We start from the raw sequence: 25,933 nt of genomic DNA on the forward strand, positions 1-25,933 counted from the left end.
CTAAAAAATCGAATCAACTTGTTTTTATTGAACCAACTCTTTCTGTTCTTCATCCTTCAGTTTGTCTTTCTGGTTCAAAGGTGAACCGAACAATTGGAAAGGGTTAGGGTCAGATCCTGAAGGAGAGGACTGTGTGAGGATGGGAGAGAAAGGAGGAGCTGAAGACCTGAAGTGCTGGTTTGATGAATCCTGCAACGATCCTCACAGAAGTATTTGTGAGAAACCAGCACAAACTGGACGTCTACAGTGGCAGGATGTCTGTGTCTGAAAGTTGAGCTCAGTCTTCTCAGACTAATCACAGTTTTTATCAGCTGCTTTGGCTCAATTGTGAAATAATAATCATGATTCTCTAAACACAGTGTGCTATTCTCTAATCTGCAGTTCATTTTCTCACAACAGTGTTCACATTTCTTGCTTGTCAGTTTAAATATATGAGCCCAAATATGTTGATATGATCCAGTGATGCTCTGAGTTAGTCTCTCTACTCTCTGTCAGACATGTACATCAAAATGTTCATTATGTTCAGCAAACCTTTCAAACATTAATGTGTTGTATATTTCAAAAATATAATAAAAGATGAACATTGTTGGACATTTTTTGTTTTGTCCTTTTTTCACATCACTGTTACAGATATAATTATTGTCATTAGGGGATATACCAGAAAGATCAACCCTGACAATAAATAGACTGCAGAGATTATTTGACTTTATTATTTGGTTGGTTTATGTAAGTCTCAATGACAAAATACATTCTGTCACACTGACACTAAACATTATTTAGTTTAGAGACATGAGTTAAAAGGTTTGAGTGTGTGATTGACGTTTGCAGGACAAATGAAGTGTTTTGCTGCTCAGTGTAAAATATAGTGATTCATCTTAGTGTTCACAGAGCTGTGACAGTGTTTCAGAAAATGCGCTTAAAGGATAAAGCTGGTGATTTTCTATATTTTTCATGTCAACTAATCTTATGTGCAGAGCTAAACCAACCATGAACTCATTCTACTAACAAGTATTTTGTCTGTGTATGTAAAGTCTGATATATCTTATTCCTCTGTGATGTCAAGCTACTTTGTTGTCCAGAAACTATTTAAAAAAAAACCCCATCACTGAGTCACACTGCTAAACTGGGTGACATGCTCCTTCACCACAAAGACTTTGATCATCTTAGTTTGTCTATAAATGGCTCCAAAAACTAAAAATGGTAACCAAGTTTTCAGTTTTCGTTTTCCTACTTTTGACAGCAGGAGCTACTTGCTTAGGAGGTTCACATTAATTTCTCATTTAATTTATGATTGCTTATGTGTAAAATGATTTTGGCTAAATATAGAGCATTTCTTTGAGATGATGACTGGTTTAATCATTTAGAAAAAAGAGACATTGTAGTTTTTATGATAAGAATGATATTGATTGTAAACGTCTTTATCACATATGGAAATTATTAGATTCACAAATACAAATGGAATTGTAAAGTCATTAAAACAGTAGAAATGTGTAAAGATGTATATATGTAAAGCCTTTGTTACTGGATAACATGATATTCCATGTATATAGTTATGTCTTTTTTTTTCTTTGTTTATGTACTTGTGTTTTGGTCAAGGATGGCTTTTATGGTTTGAACATGATACAATGAAAAAAAAGGAGGGGAAAAAGCGAAAGAGATGTGTTGACTTCATTTTTGCATAGTAGCAGAAACTCAGCAAATAACACAATAACCTCAATAACAGGAAGTTTTTCACACAGTGGTAAAATATCACAGTTCGATCTGGACGGTCACAACCTTACAGACAGCAGCAGGGAAACATCAGTGGTGAGTGTTAAATATTTTCCACTATGCTCTCTTTAAAACAGATACTGAATCCATTTCTCACTTATTCCATGAATGTACTCTGTTGATTTATCAAAGCTTCAACTAATTGACACCAATTGTAGAAGATATGAGGCCTGATTTACTAAGATCCTAAGTAAAGGGTACTAAATTGTGTGCACAGTGCTACAGATTGCGCGTTTCGTTTGCGTGTGTCTTGCGGGTGATGTGCTAAGAATAAGTGTGTAAATGAAAGACAGCAGTATTTAAATGAGGTTTTGTGTGTCTTTATGGAGAGTTTCGATGAGCAGAAAGCTGCAAGAGCAAAATGAAATGTGATCAGGTTCTAGTGGAAGAGGTTGACAAATATATTGAGTTATAACAAAAACAAATATTACCAGAAAAAACGACATCTGAGAGAGTTTTTGTGACAAAGTCATGGCTGTAAAACCAAAAATATTCCACTCCAAAAATATTAACACTTGTGGAAAAACTCCATCCTGTCCGTATTCTGTCATTGTGCCTCCGTCTCCTCCTCTCCACAGTAACAGAAGTCATCAGCTCTTTAAAAACGTACTATTCATAAAAGCAGTTAGCGTCAGAGAAATTACCTTCGAGTTTGGTAAATCACAATGCGTGTGCTAAATAATATATTTGGATTTTCTCCTCCCTTTATTTTGCACATTATATGCCTCAGATTGCATATTCATTATGGCAAACTTATTAAATGGACAACGGGCATTATCTTGTACAGTTGAAAAACGCAAGCCTCAGAGCGCCGAGTTTGTAGATCAGCTTGCACTTTTTTTTTTACAAGTTTTACAAGTTTGCACACGTTTTAACACACAGACCTTCAGTAAATCAGGCTCATGGTTTTGTTTCTGAACTGAAATACAGACTCACAATCTAATGACTATTCTCTCAAACTTATTTGTCTTGTCAGCAAATGTCACATTCATAAGTCTAAAGTGCTTCACATCACACCTAACATTTGTGTTCTGTATTAAACTACAACATATTTGACTTTTCTATATTTCTAAAATGAAGATAAGCTATTAAAACCTCTCAAAAAATCTGGCAGATAAAATAAATAATTTGCATAACACATTTTAAGTTTACATCTAAGTCGTACAGTTTGATGTTGCCTAGTCAGTTTTTTGTGTTTTCTTTCCTTTTCTCAATATGTTTAATACTGATGTTTCATATTTGAATATAAATGAAAGATGATACAATCATTTTATCTTAATGTGATCACATAAAACATATTTCCGTCCATCTTTCTCTTTGACAACACTTTTCAAAAGATAACAAATATTTCAACATGTTTTTATTTGTTATAACTTGAGTAAAATATGAACATTTACAGGATGAATTTAAAGTTTATCTTCCGCAGTTAAACAGATTATTTTAAAAAGGGCCTAACAACAGTTTATTGTGTTTTTGTTGTTGCAGAGAAAACTTCCTCTTTTACTGTCACCCTTCACTCTGAAGACATTATTGAAAACTCTGCATGATGAGCCACACAGAAGGTAAAACCTAGAAATGGAGGTGATGGTAAATCTACTGGGGAGAGAACGATGACCTCCAGTCTGACCCAAGAGGTCATCATCAGGCAAACCAGTTGAACAGAAATGGTGTATTCTTCCTTTAAAAGGCTGTATCCTCGTGTAATTTTAAAGGTCTTGAACCCAGCTTCAGTGTTGTGTCTTATAAATATATTTTGACATCAGTAAACTGTTTCCCTTTTTTTTATGAAGGGAAACTCAAATTTATCAGATTTTTTTTGGCTCAGCAAGCCACCATTACCGGAGGTCCAATGATTAACAGATTAACATAAATGCAGAGACAGGAAGGCAGATAACACATTTATGAAGAACTTTAAGTTACGTGACACACATCACGTATCAAGTGTGAAGGTCTCCTCTTCATCTTAAAATTACTGCTGAATGTTATCTGTATGCAGTGTTTTTCAGTTTTGAGTATAAACCTGAAAGACTTTTACTTTTTTCTTCAACTTAAGTTCAAAACTTAACTTTTAGCAGGTGGATAAATACTGACCTTGGTCACCTCTGATAAATGAAAAATAAATCAAATGAAATTATTTCCAAAGAAGATGAAATAGTCTGTAACCATGTTATGCGGCATGTTGAGTTCATGCAGCGATAGCGCAGTACTCATCTTAAACACATTTCTATATCAACTGTTGTTAAAACCGGTGTAAGACCATAGACCGTATAAAAGAAATGGACGTAACATCCGTGACGTCACCCATTGGTTTGTGGACTGCTGCTCGGAAGCCAATAGTTTTGAATCTAGGCAGCGCCATCATGAAAATTTCAGGTGCATGCTGGGAAAAATAAAAACACACATTCTACTTATATGGGCATGAGGCGGGGCCATGGGCGGAGCGGGGAGGTTGCGATAGGTTGCCTGTCAATCAGGACGTAGCCACGCCCTAATGCATACCCTGCTTTATCGTCAAATATAAAATCAGGGAGGCCAAAATGTCACAAATGAACATCATACTGCATTGAAGAAGGCTTTAAACTAGCGATTGAGACCATAAACACATTTTGAAATCAGGTTAGAAATCAAGTGAGAAGTTGGTGAATCCTCCATTGATTTTTATAGAGACGGAAGTCCTTTTGACACCTAAACGGTCGCCCCCTGGTGGTCTTTTGATAGAATGCAGTTCTAAGTTACTTCCGCATTGGCCTCATTTCAGAGGACCGGAACTCCCCGCCTGTGTAAGACGCACTTTAAACGCAATATTTATTCACTGAAAAGTGGGATGTGTCTTATAGACTGGTGCGTCTCATTCACCAGTAAAATACAGAGAGAGGTTGGATCTGGATATGATTATAGGTATGTAAAGGACCTTCCACATTAAGAACAAATACCATAACAACAATAACTATAACTTTAAACATAATGATGTGAGCGTCCACACTTATGAACTATAACGCGCTCCACCTGTTTCCGCAGCTAATGATAATAGATCAACTATTGATGAACTGCTGCTGTATGTTGGACGGAAAAATGATCGTGTGTTGATCAGAAGTATTTGGGGACACTAGTTGGTATGATGTTTCAGTATTTACAGACCAAACTGATGTTGAAGTGCGATGTGCAAAAGTGCGACTCGGGTACAGCAGTCGAGTAAACACAGGTACACACTGTATTAAATATGTAAAGTTACTGTGTTCTTTTAAAAGGTTTAATTGAAACTCAGCCTAACCTGAACCCAGTCAGAGTTAATATACCTTTGGACACACTGTTTCTAGTGTAATATGTGTGTTATGATTGTGTTTTTTGGAGTATAAACATATGTGTTTATAAATGAATAACTACTGGTGCATTTAAATAAACCAGTCTTTAATAGAATCGCGTTTTTCCCAGCATGCGACCCCCCAAAGTAGACTGTGTCGTATTCACCAATTTTTACGGTATATCTTTGTTCATATGTTTCAATGCACGTAGCAAACAATATATTTATACATTTGCTGTGTTGGTCATTCAGCTTTGCTAATTCTTTTTTTCATAATACATAATACGTTAATTTAATGATTAAGAAAAAAGAAAATTAAAATTACAAATAAAAGTATTCGATATTACTGTTTCTGCAGACGCAGATGGACGACCATCTGTGTGATCCTCTCGTTCAACAGCCCTGCAAGAAATGCTACTTTATAATATTCTGTGTTTGTGGAGATTATGTCAGAAATTGTAAAGGATAGGCTCCCCAATGTTTCCATTATAACAACAGTCAGGAGCCCAAATGAACATTGAAACAGGTTTTGCTCGCTGTAATCATTCCTCCTGTTACAAAATGTCAAAACATCTCCTCTAAATATGCTTACAATATAAGTGGGTCCTTGTTTTGTGCAAATGTTTATCTGATGCTTATATGAGGCTTCAGCATCAAATTTCCTCTTAGTGTTCCCCTGTTGAGCTGTGGTGGAAGTATAGTAACAAAAAGAGGGACTTCTGCTTTGAAAAGACTGGTGTTAAAATGTATCTATTTGATTTGAGCTAAACTTTTAAATACGTTTTTGCACAGAAGGCAGTCTGTGGATTTTATCCCCCGTCGCTTACATCACTTACATTGTCAGTGCATTATGAAGGGATCTTCTAATGGTCAGTATGAACAGGAGGAATGATTACAGTAGGGCTGGGCGATATATCGAGTATACTCGATGTATCGCGGCTTGTTCTCTGTGGGATGTAGAAAATGACTATATCGTGAATACTCGAGTATACATTCAATTTACACGCAGTTTGTTTTTAGTCGCGGCCCGTTGAACTATAGGTTTCTCTCACTCTCTCATCTCTCCGCACAGAGAGATAAAACAAGCGCACCTAGTTACGTACATCACATTCTGTTGTGCGTGCAACGTCATATGCCCGGTAGCATGTAGCAGCAGTAGCAGCGATCTCAGGTCGCGGGAGCAGAAGGTGATATGGACAAGTGGAGGAGGGAGATTAATTCCCAAAAAAAACAATTCAGGATCCATCATCTGGCGGTGGTTTGGGTACAAGAGGGAGGACGTTGAACAAATAACCGTAATATGTAAAGTACGCCATAAAAGCATCACCACAAAAGCTGGTAGTACAACAAAGTTATATCACCATGTTTGCTTGAAACTCTGCAAGAGCACATCTCCGGCCAGTGACATATTGAAGAAAGCACTGACGCAACTGAGTCTAGCGTCTGAGTCTAGCGTCTTCTTTTTCCAGAACAGCAATACGACTAAAACAGTCAAAAACAGAAGGAGATAACGTCTGCAGTAACACACCACACAGAGAAAGACATGGCCCCAGTGAGTGTGGTTAAAAGCCCGGATTCAGAAAGATCATCGACACACTTGATATAATCTATTATCTACCTAGCAGAGACAGCTCTACCTTTATATCCTAGTGGCATTATGCACAAAATGTGCACTTTAATTTAGTGTTATTTTGATATGTCATATTAGTTACATCATGCATAAAAGACACTTTATTTGTTTTGAAATGACATGTTTGTGCCACTGCTTAATAGCTGTTTAATAAATACAGTTTTGATGAATTTGTTTAGTTGTGATTTACGCTTTTGGCATGAATGTTTAAAATCAGCATATATTAATGTAGTATGAACAATGTTTTAATGTAGAATCATCATACTGGTATGATTGTATGCAAGTGTTAATTCAAGGCTAAGGCAAAATATCGAGATATATATCGTGTATCGTGACATGGCTCAAAAATATCGGGATATTAGTAAAAGGCCATATCGCCCAGCCCTAGATTACAGCAAGAACAACCTAGTTCAATGTCCATTTGGGCTCCTAACTTGTTTTAAGATTGACTTTAAAAATTGTGAACCTGCCCTTTAAGTTTGGCTGCATTATGGCGTTCAAGTTATTGTGTCAATACTCTGTACACATATTCAAGTCTAATTTACATCTCTGTCTCTTCTAACTGTAACAGGTGAAGCTTTGGCCTCCCAACAACCTGCAGTGTCACGTGGAGGGTCAAAGGTCAGATTAGAGAGAGTGGCCCTGCTGTTTCTCGCTGCTCTTTTGGGTGCAGCTATCATGGTTATCTATCGTCTCTGTAAGTTTGAACAGTTTTATCAGAGCAGGTTGACTTAGATTAACCTTCAAAGTTCACATATCTGCAGTAGTTATTATTCATAGTTATGTTATCAGATGAACATCATCAGTGTAATCTTGGAAAGGAGTTTAGTTTCCTCTAATAAGCAAAGTCCTGCTCATTATCACTGACTGAGTTACTAAAGGAGAGTTTAAAACTTTACTGACTTTTGTTTTAAAAACAGGTGTGGACAACACTCAAACCAGGAGAAGTTTCAATGAACTGAAAGATGAGAATGAAGCTTTGAAGAAAAATTTTACAGGTAGGAGTTTGACACTTTCTACAAAGTCCTGTCCACATTTCTCATGCAGCTCTGCAATGTTAGTTAAAAATCGGATGTATTTTGTATCAAACCAGGGAAGAAGCCAGAATCGGCCCACCAAGGGGTCCAATCTGGCCCACTGGATAACTTTAGCAAAGTATGAAAATTGTATAAAAGTAATTCCAAATTTTCTGCTGCTTCAGAGTTTTTTTCTCCACCCTGACCAGAATACGATAATCTGAAAAAACAGTATTATAGACATTGCAGTCTTATTCATTCATATATTGAACATTGTGCAAAATGTTGTCAATCAGCAGTTTCTGTAAATCTGTAAAAGACATCTCAGCTGTAAATAGATGGTTTACTGTTGTAAAGTAATAATATATATATATATATATATATATATATATATATATATATATATATATATATATATATATATATATATATATATAATATATTATGTATAGGTTATTATACAATGGTTTTACTGGTTTGGCCCACTTGAGATCATATTGGTCTGTTTTTGGCCCTTGAACTAAAAATGAGTTTGACACCCCTGCATTAAAGTATACTGAATTTAAACTGACCAGTTGTCTTTTATAACATTTTCAAGTTGTTGATGACAATTTAATGATACTAATACATAGTTTTTTATTCAAAACTTTTTTGACTGGTGTGACTTTTTTTTAGAGAGACACTCTCTAAAATGATGGTGACTCCTTCTTGTCCACAAACTCCTGAACCAAAAACTAGTCTTCTTTCACACTTTTGTAACCTCTGATGCTGATTATAGATTAGTAATGGATTGACAGGTAACAGAAGTAAATAATAAACAGTGATGTGTTTCAGCTTTCTTCAAAGTAGGGCTGGGCGATATGGCCTTTTACTAATATCCCGATATTTTTAAGCCATGTCACGATACACGATATATATCTCGATATTTTGCCTTAGCCTTGAATTAACACTTTGATGCATACAATCATGCCAGTATGATGATTCTACGTTTCTACATTAAAACATTGTTCATACTGCATTAATATATGCCGATTTTAAACATTCATGCCAAAAGCGTAAATCACAACTAAACAAATTCATCAAAACTGTATTTATTAAAGAGTTATTAAGCAGTGGCACAAACATGTCATTTCAAAACAAATAAAGTGTCTTTTATGCATAATGTAACTAATATGACATATCAAAATAACACTAAATTAAAGTGCACATTTTGTGCATAATGCCACAAAGATATTTTAAAAGAAAAATATGCACTTTTGTGCAGGGTGTCACTGAGATGACATTTCAAAACAACACTAAATTAAAGTGCACTTTTTTTACATAATGCCAGTACAATATTTAAACAAATGAATACAATAAAGTGCCTTTTTCTGCATCATGTCTTGCTTCGGCACTTTCTTCAATATGTCACTGGCCGGAGATGTGCTCTTGCAGAGTTTCAAGCACACATGGTGATATAACTTTGCTGTATTACTAGCTTTTGTGGTGATGCTTTTATGACATACTTTACATATTACGGTTTGTTGTTCAACGTCCTCCCTCTTGTACCCAAACCACCGCCAGATGATGGATCCTGAATTGTTTTTTTTGGGAATTAAATCTCCCTCCTCCACTTGTCCATATCACCTGCTGCTCCCGCGACCTGAGATCGCTGCTACTGCTGCTACATGCTACCGGGCATATGACGTTGCACGCACAACAGAATGTGATGTACGTAACTAGGTGCGCTTGTTTTATCTCTCTGTGCGGAGAGATGAGAGAGTGAGAGAAACCTGTAGTTCAACGGGCCGCGACTAAAAACAAACTGCGTGTAAATTGAATGTATACTCGAATATTCACGATATAGTCATTTTCTACATCCCACAGAGAACAAGCCGCGATACATCGAGTATACTCGATATATCGCCCAGCCCTACTTCAAAGGTGATTCATGCCTGAAATGTGACAAACACTGGGAGCAACATTTAGGAAAGTGTTATTATTTCTCCACCAAACGTTCATCCTGGGAAGACAGCAGACGTTTCTGCCAAGGCCGAGGAGGAGACCTGGTGAAGATAGACAGCAGGGAGGAGCAGGTATAAAACACTGCAGCAGGTTCATGTAGCACACTGACTGTGCTCTCATGCATTTGATCACATATTTGTGTTTCTGAAGCAGTTCACATGGTGTCTCAGCACAGAAAAGTCATGTTATAATGTCATAACTTTCACCAACTTTTCCTCTTCAGGAATTCTTAGAGAAGAAAGTGTTAGACAAAATGAGGAATGATGAAGACAGGTTCTGGATCGGACTGACAGACTCAAAGGAAGAGAACAAATGGATTTGGGTGGACGGTTCACCGCTGAACACAAGGTTTGATTGTTATGAAAACATTTCCAAAAATCTAAAAAAATCGAATCAGCTTGCATTTAATGAACCAACTCTTTCTGTTCTTCATCCCTCAGTTTGTCTTTCTGGTTCGAAGGTGAGCCAGACAATTGGAAAGACTTAGGGACAGATCCTGCAGGAGAGGACTGTGTGGGAATAGGAGAGAGAGGAGGAGCCAAAGACCTGAAGAGCTGGTTTGATAGACAATGCAAAGGTGATCACAGAAGTATTTGTAAGAAACCAGCGCAAACTGGACGTCTTCATGTGTGTGTCTGATAGTTGAGCTCAGTCTACTCAGAATAATCACAGTTTTTATCAGCTGTTTTGGCTCAATTCTCAAAAAACAATCACGAGTCTCAAATCTGTAGTTCATTTTCTCACAACAGTGTTCACATTTCTTGCTTGTCAGTTTAAATATATGAGCCCAAATATGTTGATATAATCCAGTGATGCTCTGAGTTAGTCTCTCTACTCTCTGTCAGACATGTACATCAAAATGTTCATTATGTTCAGCAAACGTTTCAAACATTAATGTGTTGTATATTTCAAAAATATAATAAAATATGAACATGTCAGTTCAAGTGGTCACATTTACAATTCTTTCCTTTGATAATATTTACTTATGCACATGCATTCCTGTATTGAGGCATTTTGACTGAGATTTCATTTCTGTTTTGTCTGTTTTAACATCACTGTCTTTTATACTGTAATTATTTTCATTTGGGGGAAATACCAGAAAGATCAACCCTGACAATAAATAGACTGCAGAGGTTATTTGACTTTATTATTTGGTTGGTTTATGTAAGTCTCAATGACAAAATACATTCTGTCACATTGACCCTAAACATTATTTAGTTTAGAGACATGAGTTAAAAGGTTTGAGTGTGTGATTGACGTTTGCAGGACAAATTAAGTGTTTTGCTGCTCAGTGTAAAATATAGTGATTCATCTTAGTGTTCACAGAGCTGTGACAGTGTTTCAGAAAATGTGCTTAAAGGACAAAGCTGGTGATTTTCTATATTTTTCTTTTTGTCAACTAATCTTATGTGCAGAGCTAAACCAACAATTAACTAATTCTACTAACAGTGCTGTGTGCGTATCCAAAATCTGATATATTTTATTCTTCTGTGTTGTAGAGCTCCATTGTTGTCCAAAAACTAAATAAAAACACATCAATAAGCCACACTGGTGTACTGGGTGACATGTTCCTTCACCACAAAGAGTTTGGACATGTTAGCTTGTCAAAAAAGGTCTCCAAAAACTAAAAACAGTAATAAAGTTTTGATTTCCTTGATTGGAGTCCGTGGTAAGAAAGACACCAATGAGTATGTGTGGATTGAGGATACATTGTACATTTCTTCAGACTGGCTAGTTTGGTAGCTCACATTGGCTAACATGAATCTACATGAAACTACATGAGTCATACTTGAGTCGTACTTGACACGTGAACATGTTAACATGCCAAAATGAATATAAAAAATATTATTATATAACATAACAAATTACATGTCTAGCAGGGGTGTAACCAGCCATTGCAAACCGGGGCTGCAGTGACACAGCAATGCTAGGTGGGTCCAGGGGCATGCTCCTCTGGAGGAAACCAGCAAACACAGGAGGCCTCAGCTCGACCCCAGGTGAACCACACAGCAGTTTTCCCAATGAATTTTGAGTATGGACATCAATCCAACCATTTAGGGAGTTTGGGAGCGTGCTCCCTTGGAAGAAAATTTTCTACAAGTCCTTATTGAGCCAAACAATACAGGACCCGAATTTCAGCGCGGGATTGCGGGTATTGCGCACAATTTAATTGATTCCCGCAAATCCAACACTTATAATGCAGGGAATTCCCGCACTCATTTACAGCTATGTATATTAATGTTCAACCAACGTCTGCAGCGGGCCGGAACCGCTGTGTCCGACTGTCTGACTTCGACCCTGAACACACCTGTAGCTCTCTCTGTACCTCCCGCTAGCATAACACAGACACGCTAACAGTGATATTAAGTTTAAGGAAACAAACACAGACCACTGGTTAAAACATAAATCTACATCATCTGAGTCAGAACCTGCTCAGAAAAAAACAGCAGAGCCTGAAAAACTAAGGAAAACAGCGCCATGTGATGTCACCATTAACAACGTTATTCCTCAGACAGGTAACTGTGACGTTACTATAGTAACAAATTTCAGGCTAACCGGCTCATAGTAAATGAACGGCTACAACTAAACAGGTGATATTCGCAGCGCAATGTGTAAAATGCTGCGGTGCTGTGCGTTTTATCAGCTGATGTTACAAAACGTCAATTTTAAGTCACTCAGGTGTTTCTCATTCAGTAGACCTGAAGAGAGATATCTTCTTTTTTTCAAATAACTAAACTAACTGTCTTTGCTTATCAATAAGACTTCCAGATGAAGTGGATCAGGATCAGAGTTGATTTATTGTACAAATGGAAAGATCTCTCATTAAGCCTTTGCCTTTTTACATTGAACCAACCAAAGCACCATAAAGCTGCTGCTGTATGTAACTTCGGTTTGGAAAGGTGCTATAGAAATAAAGTTTATTATATATCATTAGTATTATAAGTATTAAATTTAGTTGTAGTAGTATGTAGTAGGCATCTTGGCCAACTCATCAACAAACAAAAGTGGACCAAGTACAAATCCTGATCAAATTTTACAACTTATTTATGCTTAATAATGTTTGTAGTTTAATACAAATTTGGATAATTTTAGCAACAGCAACAAGCTACCATCAAGAAGTACTTGTATTAGGACATTGAGACATTATTATCGTTGGTGTAAAGAGAAGGTGTAAATGTAAGAAAATAGTATTATACACTGGTGAATAAACTGTAGTAAAATAAGTAAAATAGTAGATAGTAAAATAAACCCATTGTCACCACATGAAGACATTATTCATTTTAACAAACTACTTCTACTACTTTAAGACGATGCGTAAATTTTCTACGTATCAGGTCCTACTAATCCCAAATATCTAAGATAAATTAAAAATGCATACCACACAAAAGTTATATATGGTTATATAGATGAGTTACGTCAGGAGGGTCAAACTCATCTTCATTTAAAGGTATATTAAGCGATGAGGGGGAAACGATGAGAAAAGTTGTTGATATTTGAGTGTGAAAACCAAACCAACCCCCCCCCCCCCCCCCCCGAAATTCATGGACGCGCATTGTCATGGTAATGGACGTAACCACCGTGCAAGTTGACCAACATTGCTGAGTCTGAAGCTTAGCCGCATTTATTTCTCTGATAGTACAGGTAGCTAGCCTGGATAACACCAGACCGCGTCTCAATCTCATGTGAGATTATTGTGATAGCAAACCTGTGTTTATATGTCTTCATGACTGTAAACACTTTGAAAGAAGTGAACAAACACCAGATACACAGCGAGCAAATACACAGCAGCTACGTTGTAGGTTACGTTAGCACGCTGCTAACGTTAGCTGAGAAGCTAACGTGCAGAGCGTCAAACAGCTGTAGTAACAACTCTGCTACTTTACCGATAACAACAACAACAACAACAACAACAACAACAACAACATATCCTCATAAACTAGACAGTGAGCTGAATGTCAGCAGGTAACGTTACAGTTTTTGTGAAACAGCGCTGATGTTACTCACCTGTCCAGCAGATCAGCTTCCGCCTTCACTCTCCGGTCCTCCGCCGGCCGCCGGGTCTCTGTCTATCCCTCCGCCGTTATAAAACCACACTGATGTGTCCGCGAGTCCTTGTCTGGTCAAAGTCCTTCTTTTATATTAAATGTTCTTCTAACTTTGTCCTCTCTGGATGTTTCTTGGTCACCTCTCCGTCTCCACTATGTTTGTACCAGACGTTTCTCTCAGAGCCCAGGCTGTGTATTGATTGAAACCGGACTATTTTTCAGAGCGCAATTAGAAGGGACGGTTAGCGGATAGTTATCCGGTCAGCCAAACTCAGGTAGGGTACAACACAACACTTGAGCCAGGATGAGACCGTCTTGCTCCCTTTAATTCCTTTCTTTTATGGTGAAATACCACGAGTGAAACTGCAAATAAAAGACAATACAAAACCTTAGCGACACGCTGTAAAGAAAACTAATACACACAGTAATGCTATTTAAAAATAGCTAAAAAAAACTACACAACGGCACAAATGAGCCGTTAACATTAACAGTAGGCTGATACACATCGTTGTTAGAAACGCACACTTTACATTAGCTTTCAAATTACTTTTAGCACGACTTCTTGTATGACTTCCCAGTCAATAAACATCACACGTTTCAGTACTAAACTTAAAATTACATATTCATCTTCATTCGTATCAAATATCAAATTATCAAACTTACAGCCATTGCTTTCCTGAGCATGAGAAGAGAAGATTCACTGACTGAGTAGAGAGCCGTCTTTCTTACTGCTGGTTGCTACGTTACCGCAAGGTAACTAGTATAAACCGTTATATTGCCTTCAAAATAAAATTCCAGATTGCTGTACAACTGTAACTGTGTGTGTGTGTGTGTGTGTGTGTGTGTGTGTGTGTGTGTGTATTAAATAATTTCAAATACCTTTAAACATAAAAATGAGAGCAGAACAAATAGTGAGGAGAGATTCAATGATTTTGACAAAAAAGGTATTTTTTATTATTAAAATTATTATAATTATCGCTTACTACACTTTTAAGGGCCACACACAGCCCACTATGATCTGATGTGGGCCGGTCCAGTAAAAAGAAGGAAGGAAGGAAGGGAGGAAGGAAAGAAGGAAGGAAAGAAGGAAGGAGTGAAAGACAGATGGAAGGAAGGAGAGACAGAAGGATGGAAGGAAGGAAGGAAGGAGTGAAAGACAGATGGAAGGAAGAGAAAACAGAAAAGAAAGAAAGGACAGGTGGAAGAAAGAAAGGGAGGAAGGAAAGAAAGAAAGAAAGAAAGAAAGCACAGATGGAAGGAAGAATGGATGGATGGAAAGATGGAAAGAAAAGCAAAGTGGGCTGGATTAGACCACTCAGCGGGTTAGTTCCTGCCCACGGGCCGCGTGTTTGACCCCCTTGAGCTACCTTTCCACCCATAGACTGTATAAAAAAAATGGAGTGATGGAGTGAGTGCAGCTGCGGCCTCTGACCACCAGGTGGCGGTGATGCGCTGTCATGCTAGAGTCCAACAACCTCCTCTAATAAACCGAAGAAGAAGAAGAAGGACCAGCCAGGGCTTGTAGTAGTTTATCTGCGACTGGGAGTAAACAAGGAAGGTAAACCACACACATCCTCTTATTTAAGTCTGAATAACATAACGCTAGTGTGTTTAGATCTGGATAGATACATTATGTCAGCTAACACCTTCTTTTTTCTGCTCGAGTTGAGTCATAAATACAGAAAACCCTACCGATGCTAATGTAGCTTAGCTGGGTAGGTGTAGATAAAACCTCACCTTTTATCCTTTAATGTCAACACATGTCTTTATTTCTCTGTCATGCTTGTTTCAGGAGTTTTAAAAAATATAATGTTTAAGAGTACAGAGTTGTCATGAAACGTATACCCTGTTAAATGTGTTGTTTTCTTTCTTTTTTTGAGTAGCTATGTTCTGCTTTTTCTTCATCAAATGTTACTATAAGTTATATTTTTAATGCTAAACTAAACAATCATGAAAACATTATATTGGGGTTTAAACTTGACATCATGTGTTTTTTTCCTTTTTTTGTCCTCAGGTTTCAGCTGTCTGGACAGGAAACACCTCACAGCTGCAAATAAACCACATCAGACTTTACATGATATTGTTTAATATTATATAACATTAATGGGGCTAAAAAAGAAGAATTAGCCGGAAATACTCCTGAGAGGGTGATCCAGATCTTTTTAATTTTTTTTTTTTTTTTTTTGTCATTGAAGACAAATGGTTTTGAGTCATGGATCAAGGTGTTGTGGACAATCCTGTAACCCTTGTCATCAGGGCTCCCAACCAGAAGTACAATGACCAAACCATCAACTGTTACCAAAACTGGACTGTGGAGAAACTCAAAGCCCACCTGTCAGATGTATACCCAAGTAAACCGGTGAGTACATCAGCTTAGGGCTGGGCGATATGGCTGATAATTATAGATTTTTTTTAATTGCGGGGGGGTGTTCAATCTAAACACTTTATTGTAAACTTAACATTCCTCTGATTTTAATCACCTCAGTTATCAATCAAGGCCAACACAACCATGAAAAGCACTCAAATAAATAAATGTACACATACTGTAAAAACCGGTGTATAAGACACAGTCATCGTTATCCTTATGGGTATACATTACTAGGTTACCAGGGAGCGAGTGAGTTTGTTCATACAACCAACCTTCTGTGGTTTCTTCCAATGAAGTTCAGTGAAATTATCGAACTATCACTATCGTTTTATTGCCCAGCCCTATAAGAGCTCAGTCCACACACACACACACACACACTGATGCAAAATCGAGAACATGTGTCATTTAAACCAGCGATCACCCTCTGTTGGATTACAATGTATTATTTTGGCTATATTGGACAGTTTGTGTGCTGTTAAGAGGACAAGAGAGATAATAGAAATATGCAACAAAGGTTTCTTACATAAAGGAAACTATTAATAAGTCATATCAGTCAGTATGTGGCAGCAGCAGGATGCCCTGTGAGTGGTTCAAATATAGGAAGTGAGTTATGTAAAAAGATGATTTAAATGTCAAGTCTGCAGTATCACTAACAACTAGCAAGTAAGAAGTGGAGTTGGCTGGTAATTTTAGACTGTATTTAGTCACAGCCGACATTTCCCAGTTGAACATTTCTTGCTGTTTTGAAGTTCTCCAAGCTTCCTGTTGAATAACCACCACCCAAAAAAAGTGACACAGTCTGTTAACCTTGTTCTATTTTCTAAGTTTGATTTTCCAGTGTCACAGCAGCTGAAAAAGTCTATGGATTTGCTGCTGTATTGTGCCGCTAATCTGACTTTGCTTTGCTCCGATGCCTCTGCTCACGACTGATGCAATCATCGTAAACACACAGAGACAAAACCGCTCCATTGTAAAGCGCTCGAGTAATCTCAGCAAGGGGCAATACTCCTGTTTGTGTGTAATTAAGCAAACATCGGGGGCTCTGTATAGCTCAAACCCAGAATAGAAGGTGCTCGGTTGCAAGTTGGTCGGGGTTTAAATGAGGCAATTTAAATTCCTGAATGACTGTACAGTGAATGTAGGCTTTAAGAGGACACACACCGACCTTGTTGTACTGCCAGTTTAATCCGCTGTTAAGACCCACTTATCCCAATTGAGGTTACTATGATCTCATCCTCATTATTCTCTCACACAGAATCGCTGGCTTTTGATGCCCTGATCTACATAACCAACATTTCCTCATTGAATATATTGTTGGAAATTCTAAATAGAAGTGATAACAAAGGGGGAAAATAAATAAATCGTTGCTGTCTGTTGTTGTTGTTGTTATGTTGTGTTTTTAGAGCTCTAAAGACCAGAGGCTGGTGTATTCTGGGAAGCTACTTTTGGATCACCTTACCTTAAAAGATGTGCTCAGAAAGGTAAGTTGTATCTGTTTGTTGCAGCCTTAGTCAGAGTTTTATTACCTGATTCCTGCTTTAATCAACAGATTACAAACTACACACTGCATGACCATAGGTGTGTATTCATGCCTCTTTGTTCTAATCCAATGAAATCTTAATGACACAGCATAGAATAATGATATTTTAGTGTCTTTATGTCATCAGATACTTTCCTCTTTCAACATAAAGCATAAAGCAGGGTTAATAAATGAATTGATTTCCAAGTGTTCCTTGTGGAAGAACGTGTATGACCTTTACAGAGGCCCGAAAACTCAACTCCATCCAACACTATTAGGACAAATTGGACTGTTAAAGCCAGGCCTCATCGCCCGACATCAGCACCCGACCTCTCTAATATTCTTGTGGCTTAATGGGAGCAAATCCCTGCAGCCAGGATCCAAAATCGTGTGATAAGCCTTCCCAGAAGAGTGGAAGCTGTTAATAACCACACAGTTTTGGAATGAGATTGTCAACAATTGCACATGGGTTTCTCTGAATTGGTTTGAGATTTTTTTTTTAATGTTTTATTGCCTAATTTGCTTTTGTTTTGCACCTCAGGGTCACAATAATAATCAGTAATGTATTTTTTCCTATAATTGGGTGTAATTTTACATTTTACTGAGAAACCTGTTTGTCAGTATAACATTTACCAATTTTACACAGATAGCCTACTATAAAAATGACTGTAGTAGTTAAGTCATTAAAAGAAAATCTAGTCTTAGATTTCAAAGTTAAATGACACAATAGTTCGCCTTTGATCTAAAAAAAGAACTCAAGAAGTGATCCTTTTTTTCTTTCTCCTTTGAACATGACACTGTCCTTGATAATGAGCTGCATTGGCTTTTACAGCAGGATGAGTACCATATGCTCCATCTGGTGTGCCCTTCACGAACCCCTCCCAGCTCCCCGAAGCCCCCCCGCAGCCACGGTAACAAGCCTCAGGAGAACTCGGCCGGTCCCACGGTGGGTCACCCACACACACTCACATCTTTCCATTCATTTCATCACCTCCTTTTTGTTTCATCACCCACCTCACTGCTGCAGTCTTCGCCTCCCCTGAGGATTTAGAAAATGGTCACGATGAAATGTAAACCGTTACTAATATTCAGAACTTCTTCTCTGGCTGCAGGCCCCTCAAAACTCTAACAGCCCCTCCGTCTCTGCTCAAGATGGCCAGTCGTCCACAGGAGAGAGCGCTGATGGGCTCAGGCAACGAGCTGGAACCTTCCCTTACCACCAGATGTACCCGCAATTTATGCACAGGTACAGTAAGTACATCTGTATCAGGGAGAGTTTGATCAGTGAAACATATATTTTATATTCTCATATTAAATTTAATCAATCAATCCTGCAGGGAAGAGTTTTACTAGAAGCAAGAAATGAAAAAAGCTCAGGCAAACTGTCTTGCAAAGTTTTGTTCTGTCTGACCTTCATTAGGCATCAGATGCCATTTTTTAAGTGGACTTTTTTCCTACACACCTGCAGCTACTCAAGCAGAGATTTATTTTAATTTTTTTTGGAGAAACTACAGCAAGCAAGAAAAAAAGATAACACATAATAAACAAGCACACAAAGCGCCACAAAATATACAATTACAAAATCAAGTCACTACAGCAACTAAAGAACATGACATGGATTAGTTTTATATAATTAATGATAAAATACATGTAGGTCTGTATGAGGAGATATTACAGCTCCTAGAATTTAAAAAAATACAACTTCAGTGCTGCTACTGGCTTGGAATAAAACGTTAGGTTTAGTTTATTTGGCACTAAAAAGTAAGATTTACATGTTATCTGGGTTTTTATTATTTGTAGTATATCACAGTAAAATTCAAAACTCCTTATTTAGTCATTATTTGGCCTTTATCTTGATAGTATAAATAGATTTGAGTATTTATTAATGCCATTGACACCGCAGCCACTACACTACATAACTCATCCTTTTTTTTATCCTATAGTTTTATATATATTCTTGGCTAATTAGTACTATAGGTTGTAAAGGTGCCAAATTACCCCCCTGGTCTAATGAATGGGCAGACAGATGTATGTGTGACCGGTCTAAAGTTACCGCTCTTCTAATAGTATGTCTCTTCTCTTCCAGCTGGTCTCAGTATCAATCAACTCCCCCCACAAACATGCCCTCTTACTACAGTCCCATGTCACTAATGTGGTGGCAGCAGCTGTACGCCCGTCAGTACTACATGCACTAGTAAGTCTCCTCATGTTCATGCCTCCACCTCTGTCAACCGAGCTTCTGTAACCACAAGACGCCTCATTCTCATTCCTCCATCTCTGTCTCCCTCCAGTCAGCTGCTGGCCGCCTCCTCTCAGCACCTCAGGCCAGATCAGCCCCTGACGCAGCCCGACCAGCCCGATCCTCTGAGCCAGCGGCCTCAGGCAGATCGCCGTGGCAACCCGGAGGTCCAGATGAACGCGCAGGGAGGGGAGATCCTGAACGAGGAGGAGCTGAACAGGGATTGGCTGGACTGGGTGTACACATTTTCACGCGCCGCGATCTTACTCAGTATAGTCTACTTCTACTCGTCCTTCAGCCGGTTTGTCATGGTGATGATGGCCATGCTGGTGCTCTACCTGTGAGTGCTCCTGTTACTCCAATCACATCATTCGGGGGTTTATTTGGCAGTTTTGCTATCATCTCTAATATGATAAAGGTTCAAAACTGTCTGTAAAACATGAAATCCAATCAGCTGTGTGAAGGCTGAGCTCATTTTTACCCCTTTTCCACCGAGCTGGAGCCAGCGCTGGTTCGGAGCTAGTGCTAGAGCCAGTGCTCACCTCTTACAAACCTGTTGCTTTTCCACCAGCAGTTCCATGATTCACCAGTGAGAGGCAGCAACATGCCGCAAGACATCTAGCCTGCCGGAAAAGAAGAAGAAGACAGCTCTGGCAAAAAAATTATAAAAATAGTATTTTTAATCAACAAATCTTTAACCCTCTGTAAATGCCATGCTAGTCAGCTAATGAACATTAGCCCCGCTAGTCTGCTAATAAACGTTAGCCCTGCTAGTCTGCTAAAAAACGTTAGCCCCGCTAGCCGGCTAATAAGCGTTAGCCTGGCCCCCAGCCAGCTGACGTAATCGGTTCTTGCTTTAGACCTGCAAAGAGTTGGTGCTCGCTCTGGCTCCGTTCTGAGGCTCGGGGCTGGAGCTTTGGCGGTGGATAAGCAAAGAACCGATGCTTCGTCAGGCTCTGGCTCTGAACCAGCACCAGCTCGGTGGAAAAGGGATATTTATGGATCATTATGGAAGTTTGGACATTAATGCATCCAAGAGTTCCTCCTATTATTGCAGCCAAGTCAAGTTACACTTTATTTATATAGTACATTGCATATATAGGGCAACAGAATGCTTTCCATAAAATGGCAATACAATCACAAACACAACCATAAAAGTGCAAGTGCAGAGAATACAATATGCATCAACAGCTTTTAGTGCGGGTAGAGTGGAATCACAAATATAGAAATATACAACGAAACACACACACACACACACACACAAAGAACTTAGCCATAGACTGTTGTGAAAGTAATGTTTTTTTAACCTTCTTTTAAAAGTGTTCAGTGTGGGAGGCCTCGCTCAGGTCGTTCCATCTACTTGGGGCATAAATACAAAAGGCCCCTGATTTAGAGTGACTGTAGAACGAGGCTCGCTGGTTTCTATCTGATAAGCATAACTTTTATCATACTGAGGTGTAAGGCCATTTAAAGCTTTGAGTGCATGAGTAGCAGAACTTTAAAATCGATTCTACTTTTGACAGGAAGCTCATGCAGCGATCTAAGAGCAGGTGTACACATGCAGCCACATTTATTTTAGGAGGGCGGTGAATAGACCACGTGTTAGTTTCTCAGAGTCTGATGTTTGCAATAGAAGGCACCTTAGTTTTGTTAGGGTCACTTCATTGTCTAAAAGCTTCTTCAGAATGATTTTTTAACAAGATACGAGTTAAACTTTAACCACAAAAAAAACCTCCATTGTGGTCTAATTTTGATCTCTCACTTCCCCTTATTTAAAAACGAGCCTCGTTAAAATCAACCACCGGTGAAATAAAAGCCACAATAGTCGAATGCTTCCTCTTTTATCCTTTTACTCAACATAAAGGTCAACTGTGCAGCTCAGTGTTGAAGGCCACTAGTAGTAATGCACCAGTGTGGAAACAATTAATTTAATAGGCAATCAACATACATTTAATCTATTACATGATCATTATAACATTGTACATTGAATACATTTAGCTTGTCATTTAAAGACTTTAGTTTAGGTTCTTGTTGTAAGGCATGTGTTAGGGTCTACACAACTAACCAATTAATCTAAAATGATAATCAATAGAAATGAGTTTGTAATGTGGCTTTTGTTGCATCTGTCTGCAGGCATCAAGCTGGCTGGTTTCCGTTTAACCTGGAGAACGAACTCCAGCTCCCTGGAGACAGAGGCAATCAGGACGACATGGAGGGAGAGCTACAAAACCCCGACTTACAAGAAATGGTAGCTACGCCTCTAGTATATATTTATATCAATCAAAACCTGTACACGAGACTGATAGGAATATTTTATCAGTGAAGTTTCAGTGTTTAACTCATTACAGGATTTTCACCATAGACCGTATAAAAGAAATGGACGTAATATCTGTGACGTCACCCATTGGTTTGTGGACTGCTGCTCGGAAGCCAATAGTTTTGAATCTAGGCAGCGCCATCGGAAAAATAAAAACACGGATTCTACTTATATGGGCATGAGGCGGGGCCATTGGTGGAGCCATGAGCGGAGCGGGGAGGTTGCTATGGTTGCGAGGGCTGGATTTCGAGGACATTGGGCTATCAACCTGTCAATCAGGACGTAGCCACGCCCTAATGCATACCCTGCTTTATCGTCAAATATAAAATCAGGGAGGCCAAAATGTCCCAAATGAACATCATACTGCATTGAAGAAGGCTTTAAACTAGCGATTGAGACCATAAACACATTTTGAAAACGTTTACTGAGGTTAGAAATCAAGTGAGAAGTTGGTGAATTCTCTATTGACTTGTATAGAGACGGTCGCCCCCTGGTGGCCTTTTGATAGAATGCAGTTCTAAGTTATTTCCGTGTTGGCCTCATTTTAAAGGACGAGAACTCCCCGCCTGATTTTCACAAATAACAAAACCTGGAAACCTGTTTCAGACGAGCTTATAGTGAAATAATCCATCAAAACAAGAGTAAGACCCTCGATGCTGGTTGCAAAAGTAGCTAAAACTAAATTAGAGCTATTTTGAGATGATCTGATTCTAAAAGATGACATAAAAAGCATAATTACAAATGCTACCATCACATTTTTAGCTTAGAGACTCCTCACATTAACACAGTGGATACATCACTTCACAGTCAAATGCATGTTGGTGTGAAACGTTCCTCATCTCACCTGATCGTCCTCTCATAACTCCTCCACAGGACGGAGGTATGGACGACGGCTCAGACGACGACGGCGGCGAAAGCGGAGAGGAAGGCGCCGAGGATCCGAACAGCGTCCCCCACACTGGCTTCCTCTCGTCCACCTGGTCCTTTATAATAACCTTCTTCATGTCCCTCATCCCGGAGGGGCCGCCGAACGCTGCTAACTGAACCACGGGCCTCCACGGTTCCCCCACAGGAGCACATTTCTTTCTTTATAAGAGGAGGACGGATATATCTTACCTGCTTAGGGAAGCTGTCTCTGATGCAGTGCAGTGTTATAGTCTCCCAGTAGTGTAAGACGTTGAGCTGAAACACAAGTGACTGATTTAACCTAAAAAAAAAAGAGGCGAATGCTCATTTCAATTTCAAAATGGGCTTTTTTCTCTTTGTCTGCATAAAGACAAAATGAACTGTTAACTTACACGAACCTTAGATGACCTGCTATATACAAGGATTGTTAGTGATGCCTTGTAAACATAGTCAAAGTTAAAAAAAAAAAAAAAGTGTCTGCTAATGCATCGTTTCTGTAATTTATAAACTAGCAGCTGCATTTATAATACTGGACAATAATTACAGCACTACATGTGTTTAACAAGCGGAATATGTTTATTTTTTATTTCTTTGTGACAAGCTGCAATACTTGTTGAAATAGTTTTTGTTTCAATTGTAATGATTTTTTTTTTTGTAATGTTGGTTGTATTCAAATAAGACATTTAAAAAAAAAAAAAAAAGGAGGCCACTTTAGTCCAAAAAAAGGTGACTACAGCAAATAATCCTGAATTGTCTTGTAGCATCTGTGATTTCAGCCTAAAAAAGGTTAAAAAAAAAGAAATGTGTATTAAGCACATTGTGTACTATTGTGAAATGTATCCCGGAGTGACGTTACTGCTACTGAAGTGTGATTTGGTTTGATGTACCGCTAATAATTGATGAGGAGTCCAGCAGGTAAGAGACACTTCTGTATTCCCCACTGTTCAATAAAAACACTGCCACGATGCAGAGTTCATGATGGAGAAACCTAACGCCTCCTCTTGAGTTTGTGAAAATGGCTGCTGCTGTTTTATATTAAATGTCTCGTGCATTAACCCTCCTGTTGTCCTCAGGTCAAGGAGGGACAGGAGGAAGGGAGGGAGGAAGGAAAGGAGTAAGGAGGAAATGAGTAAAGAGGAAGGAAGGAAATGAGTAAGGAGGAAAAGAGGGGAGAAAGGAAAGGTGTAAGGAAGGAGGGAGGGAGGAAAAGAGGAGGAAAGGAAGGAAAGAAAAGGAGTAAGGAGGAAAAGAGGAGGGAAGGAAGGAAAGGTGTAAGGAAGGAGGGAGGAAAGGAGGAAGAAAGGAAAGAAAGGAGTAAGGGGGAAAAGAGGAAGGAAGGGAGGAAAGGCGTAAGGAAGGAGGGAGGGAAGGAAGGAAGAAAAGGAGTAAGGAGAGAAGGAAGGAAATGAGGAAAGAAAGAGGGAAGGAGGGGAAGAACAAAGGAAAAATTAAAGAAAGAGGGAGGAAGGAACAGTCAAAAAGAGATGGAGTCAATTTGACCTGGGAGGACGACAGGAGGGTTAAAAGGTCCTGCACATCCACACAGGTGGTTTTATTTACTCTCTGATTAGACTTGGGTTGAAGTTATAGTCCAGTGAGGTCTAATTAGTTAAATAAATGAAAACACCTGTGTATGTATATGTAGGTGTATAACGGACATGTCTATAACAGCATGGTCTGAATAGAGAAGCAGTTATAGTAACATGGGAACATGCAGATGGATGAATATACCTGCTGTATGTAGCTACTGATCTCTGCTGCCACCTTCTGACTGGAACATGAAAAACACCTCAGGTGAAATGATAGAAGAGACATTTTCTGCTTTCATTAACCTTCCTGTCGTCCTCTTTTGACTGTTCCTTCTTTCCGGCCTTCCTCCCTCTTTCTTTAATTTTTCCTTCATTCTTCCCCTCCTTCCATACTTCTTTCCTCACTTCCTTCTATCATTCCTTGCTTCCTTCCTCCCTCCCTCCCTCCTTTCCTTCCTTCTCTCCTTCCTCTTTTCCTCCCTCCCTCCTTACTCCTTTTCTTCCTTCCTTCCTGCTTTCCCTCCCTCCTTACTCCTTTCATTCCTTCCATCCATCCTTCCTTCCTCCTTTCCTCCCAGCCTCCTTACTCATTTTCTTCCTCCCACCCTCCCTCCTTTCCTTTCCTTCCATCCATCCATCCTTCTTTCCACCCTCCCTCCTTACTCCTTTCCTTCCTTCTTCCCTTCCTCTTTTCCTCCCTCCCTCCTTACTCCTTTCCTTCCTTCCTTCCTCCTTTCTTTCCTGCCTTCCTCCTTTCCTTCCTTCCATCCATCCATCCTCCTTTCCTCCCACCCTCCTTACTCCTTTCCTTCCATCCATCCATCCTTCTTTCCTCCCTCCCTCCCTCCTTTCCTTCCTTCCATCCATCCATCCTTCCATCCTCCTTTCCTCCCTCCCTCCCTCTCTCCCTCCTTACTTTCCTTCCTCCCGTGAGGACAACAGGAGGGTTAAAGATGAAATCAGGACAACCAGCTCTCTGTTGGATTATTGTGGGTGATGAGGATAATGACACATCCTCTGATATTTATTAAATATTAAATATAAACTCATCATATTAACATTTTGATAAAGAAATGTGACTGAGGTGTGAGATAGTGAGCAGTAATGGAGACACAGTTTCTAAATATCATCAAATATACAATACCAGTCATTAGTGAGTGTTAAGTAGTTATACTCAATGTTGGGGAGTAACTAGTTATATGTTATAGTTGCTGGAAAAAATGGGTCATTAAATTATAGTTACTTATGAAAATGTTGATGATTACAAAAGGAGGCTACATCTGAAGTC

At 38.9% G+C, this 25,933-nt stretch overlaps 2 protein-coding genes across 2 annotated transcripts; both read left to right on the forward strand.

The window, feature by feature from the left end:
* The first annotated feature begins 3,305 nt into the window (after positions 1-3,305).
* LOC128373859 (hepatic lectin-like) lies at positions 3,306-10,360 on the forward strand. Its single transcript, XM_053334054.1, has 6 exons — positions 3,306-3,332; positions 7,273-7,398; positions 7,622-7,761; positions 9,628-9,792; positions 9,945-10,069; positions 10,162-10,360. Exons 1-6 carry the CDS (start codon positions 3,314-3,316, stop codon positions 10,358-10,360), a joined length of 774 nt encoding a protein of 257 aa, XP_053190029.1. The 5' UTR covers positions 3,306-3,313.
* Positions 10,361-15,831: 5,471 nt separating this feature from the next.
* On the forward strand, positions 15,832-24,103 carry LOC128374021 (homocysteine-responsive endoplasmic reticulum-resident ubiquitin-like domain member 2 protein). The gene is made up of 8 exons (XM_053334244.1): positions 15,832-16,126; positions 17,539-17,616; positions 18,487-18,600; positions 18,767-18,900; positions 19,741-19,848; positions 19,946-20,233; positions 22,027-22,141; positions 23,084-24,103. The coding sequence occupies exons 1-8, from the start codon at positions 15,980-15,982 to the stop codon at positions 23,252-23,254; spliced, it is 1,155 nt and encodes a 384-aa protein (XP_053190219.1). The 5' UTR covers positions 15,832-15,979; the 3' UTR covers positions 23,255-24,103.
* The last annotated feature ends 1,830 nt before the right edge of the window (positions 24,104-25,933 follow it).

Source organism: Scomber japonicus, chromosome 15 (genome assembly GCF_027409825.1).
Source record: "Scomber japonicus isolate fScoJap1 chromosome 15, fScoJap1.pri, whole genome shotgun sequence".
NCBI classification, from domain to species: domain Eukaryota; kingdom Metazoa; phylum Chordata; class Actinopteri; order Scombriformes; family Scombridae; genus Scomber; species Scomber japonicus.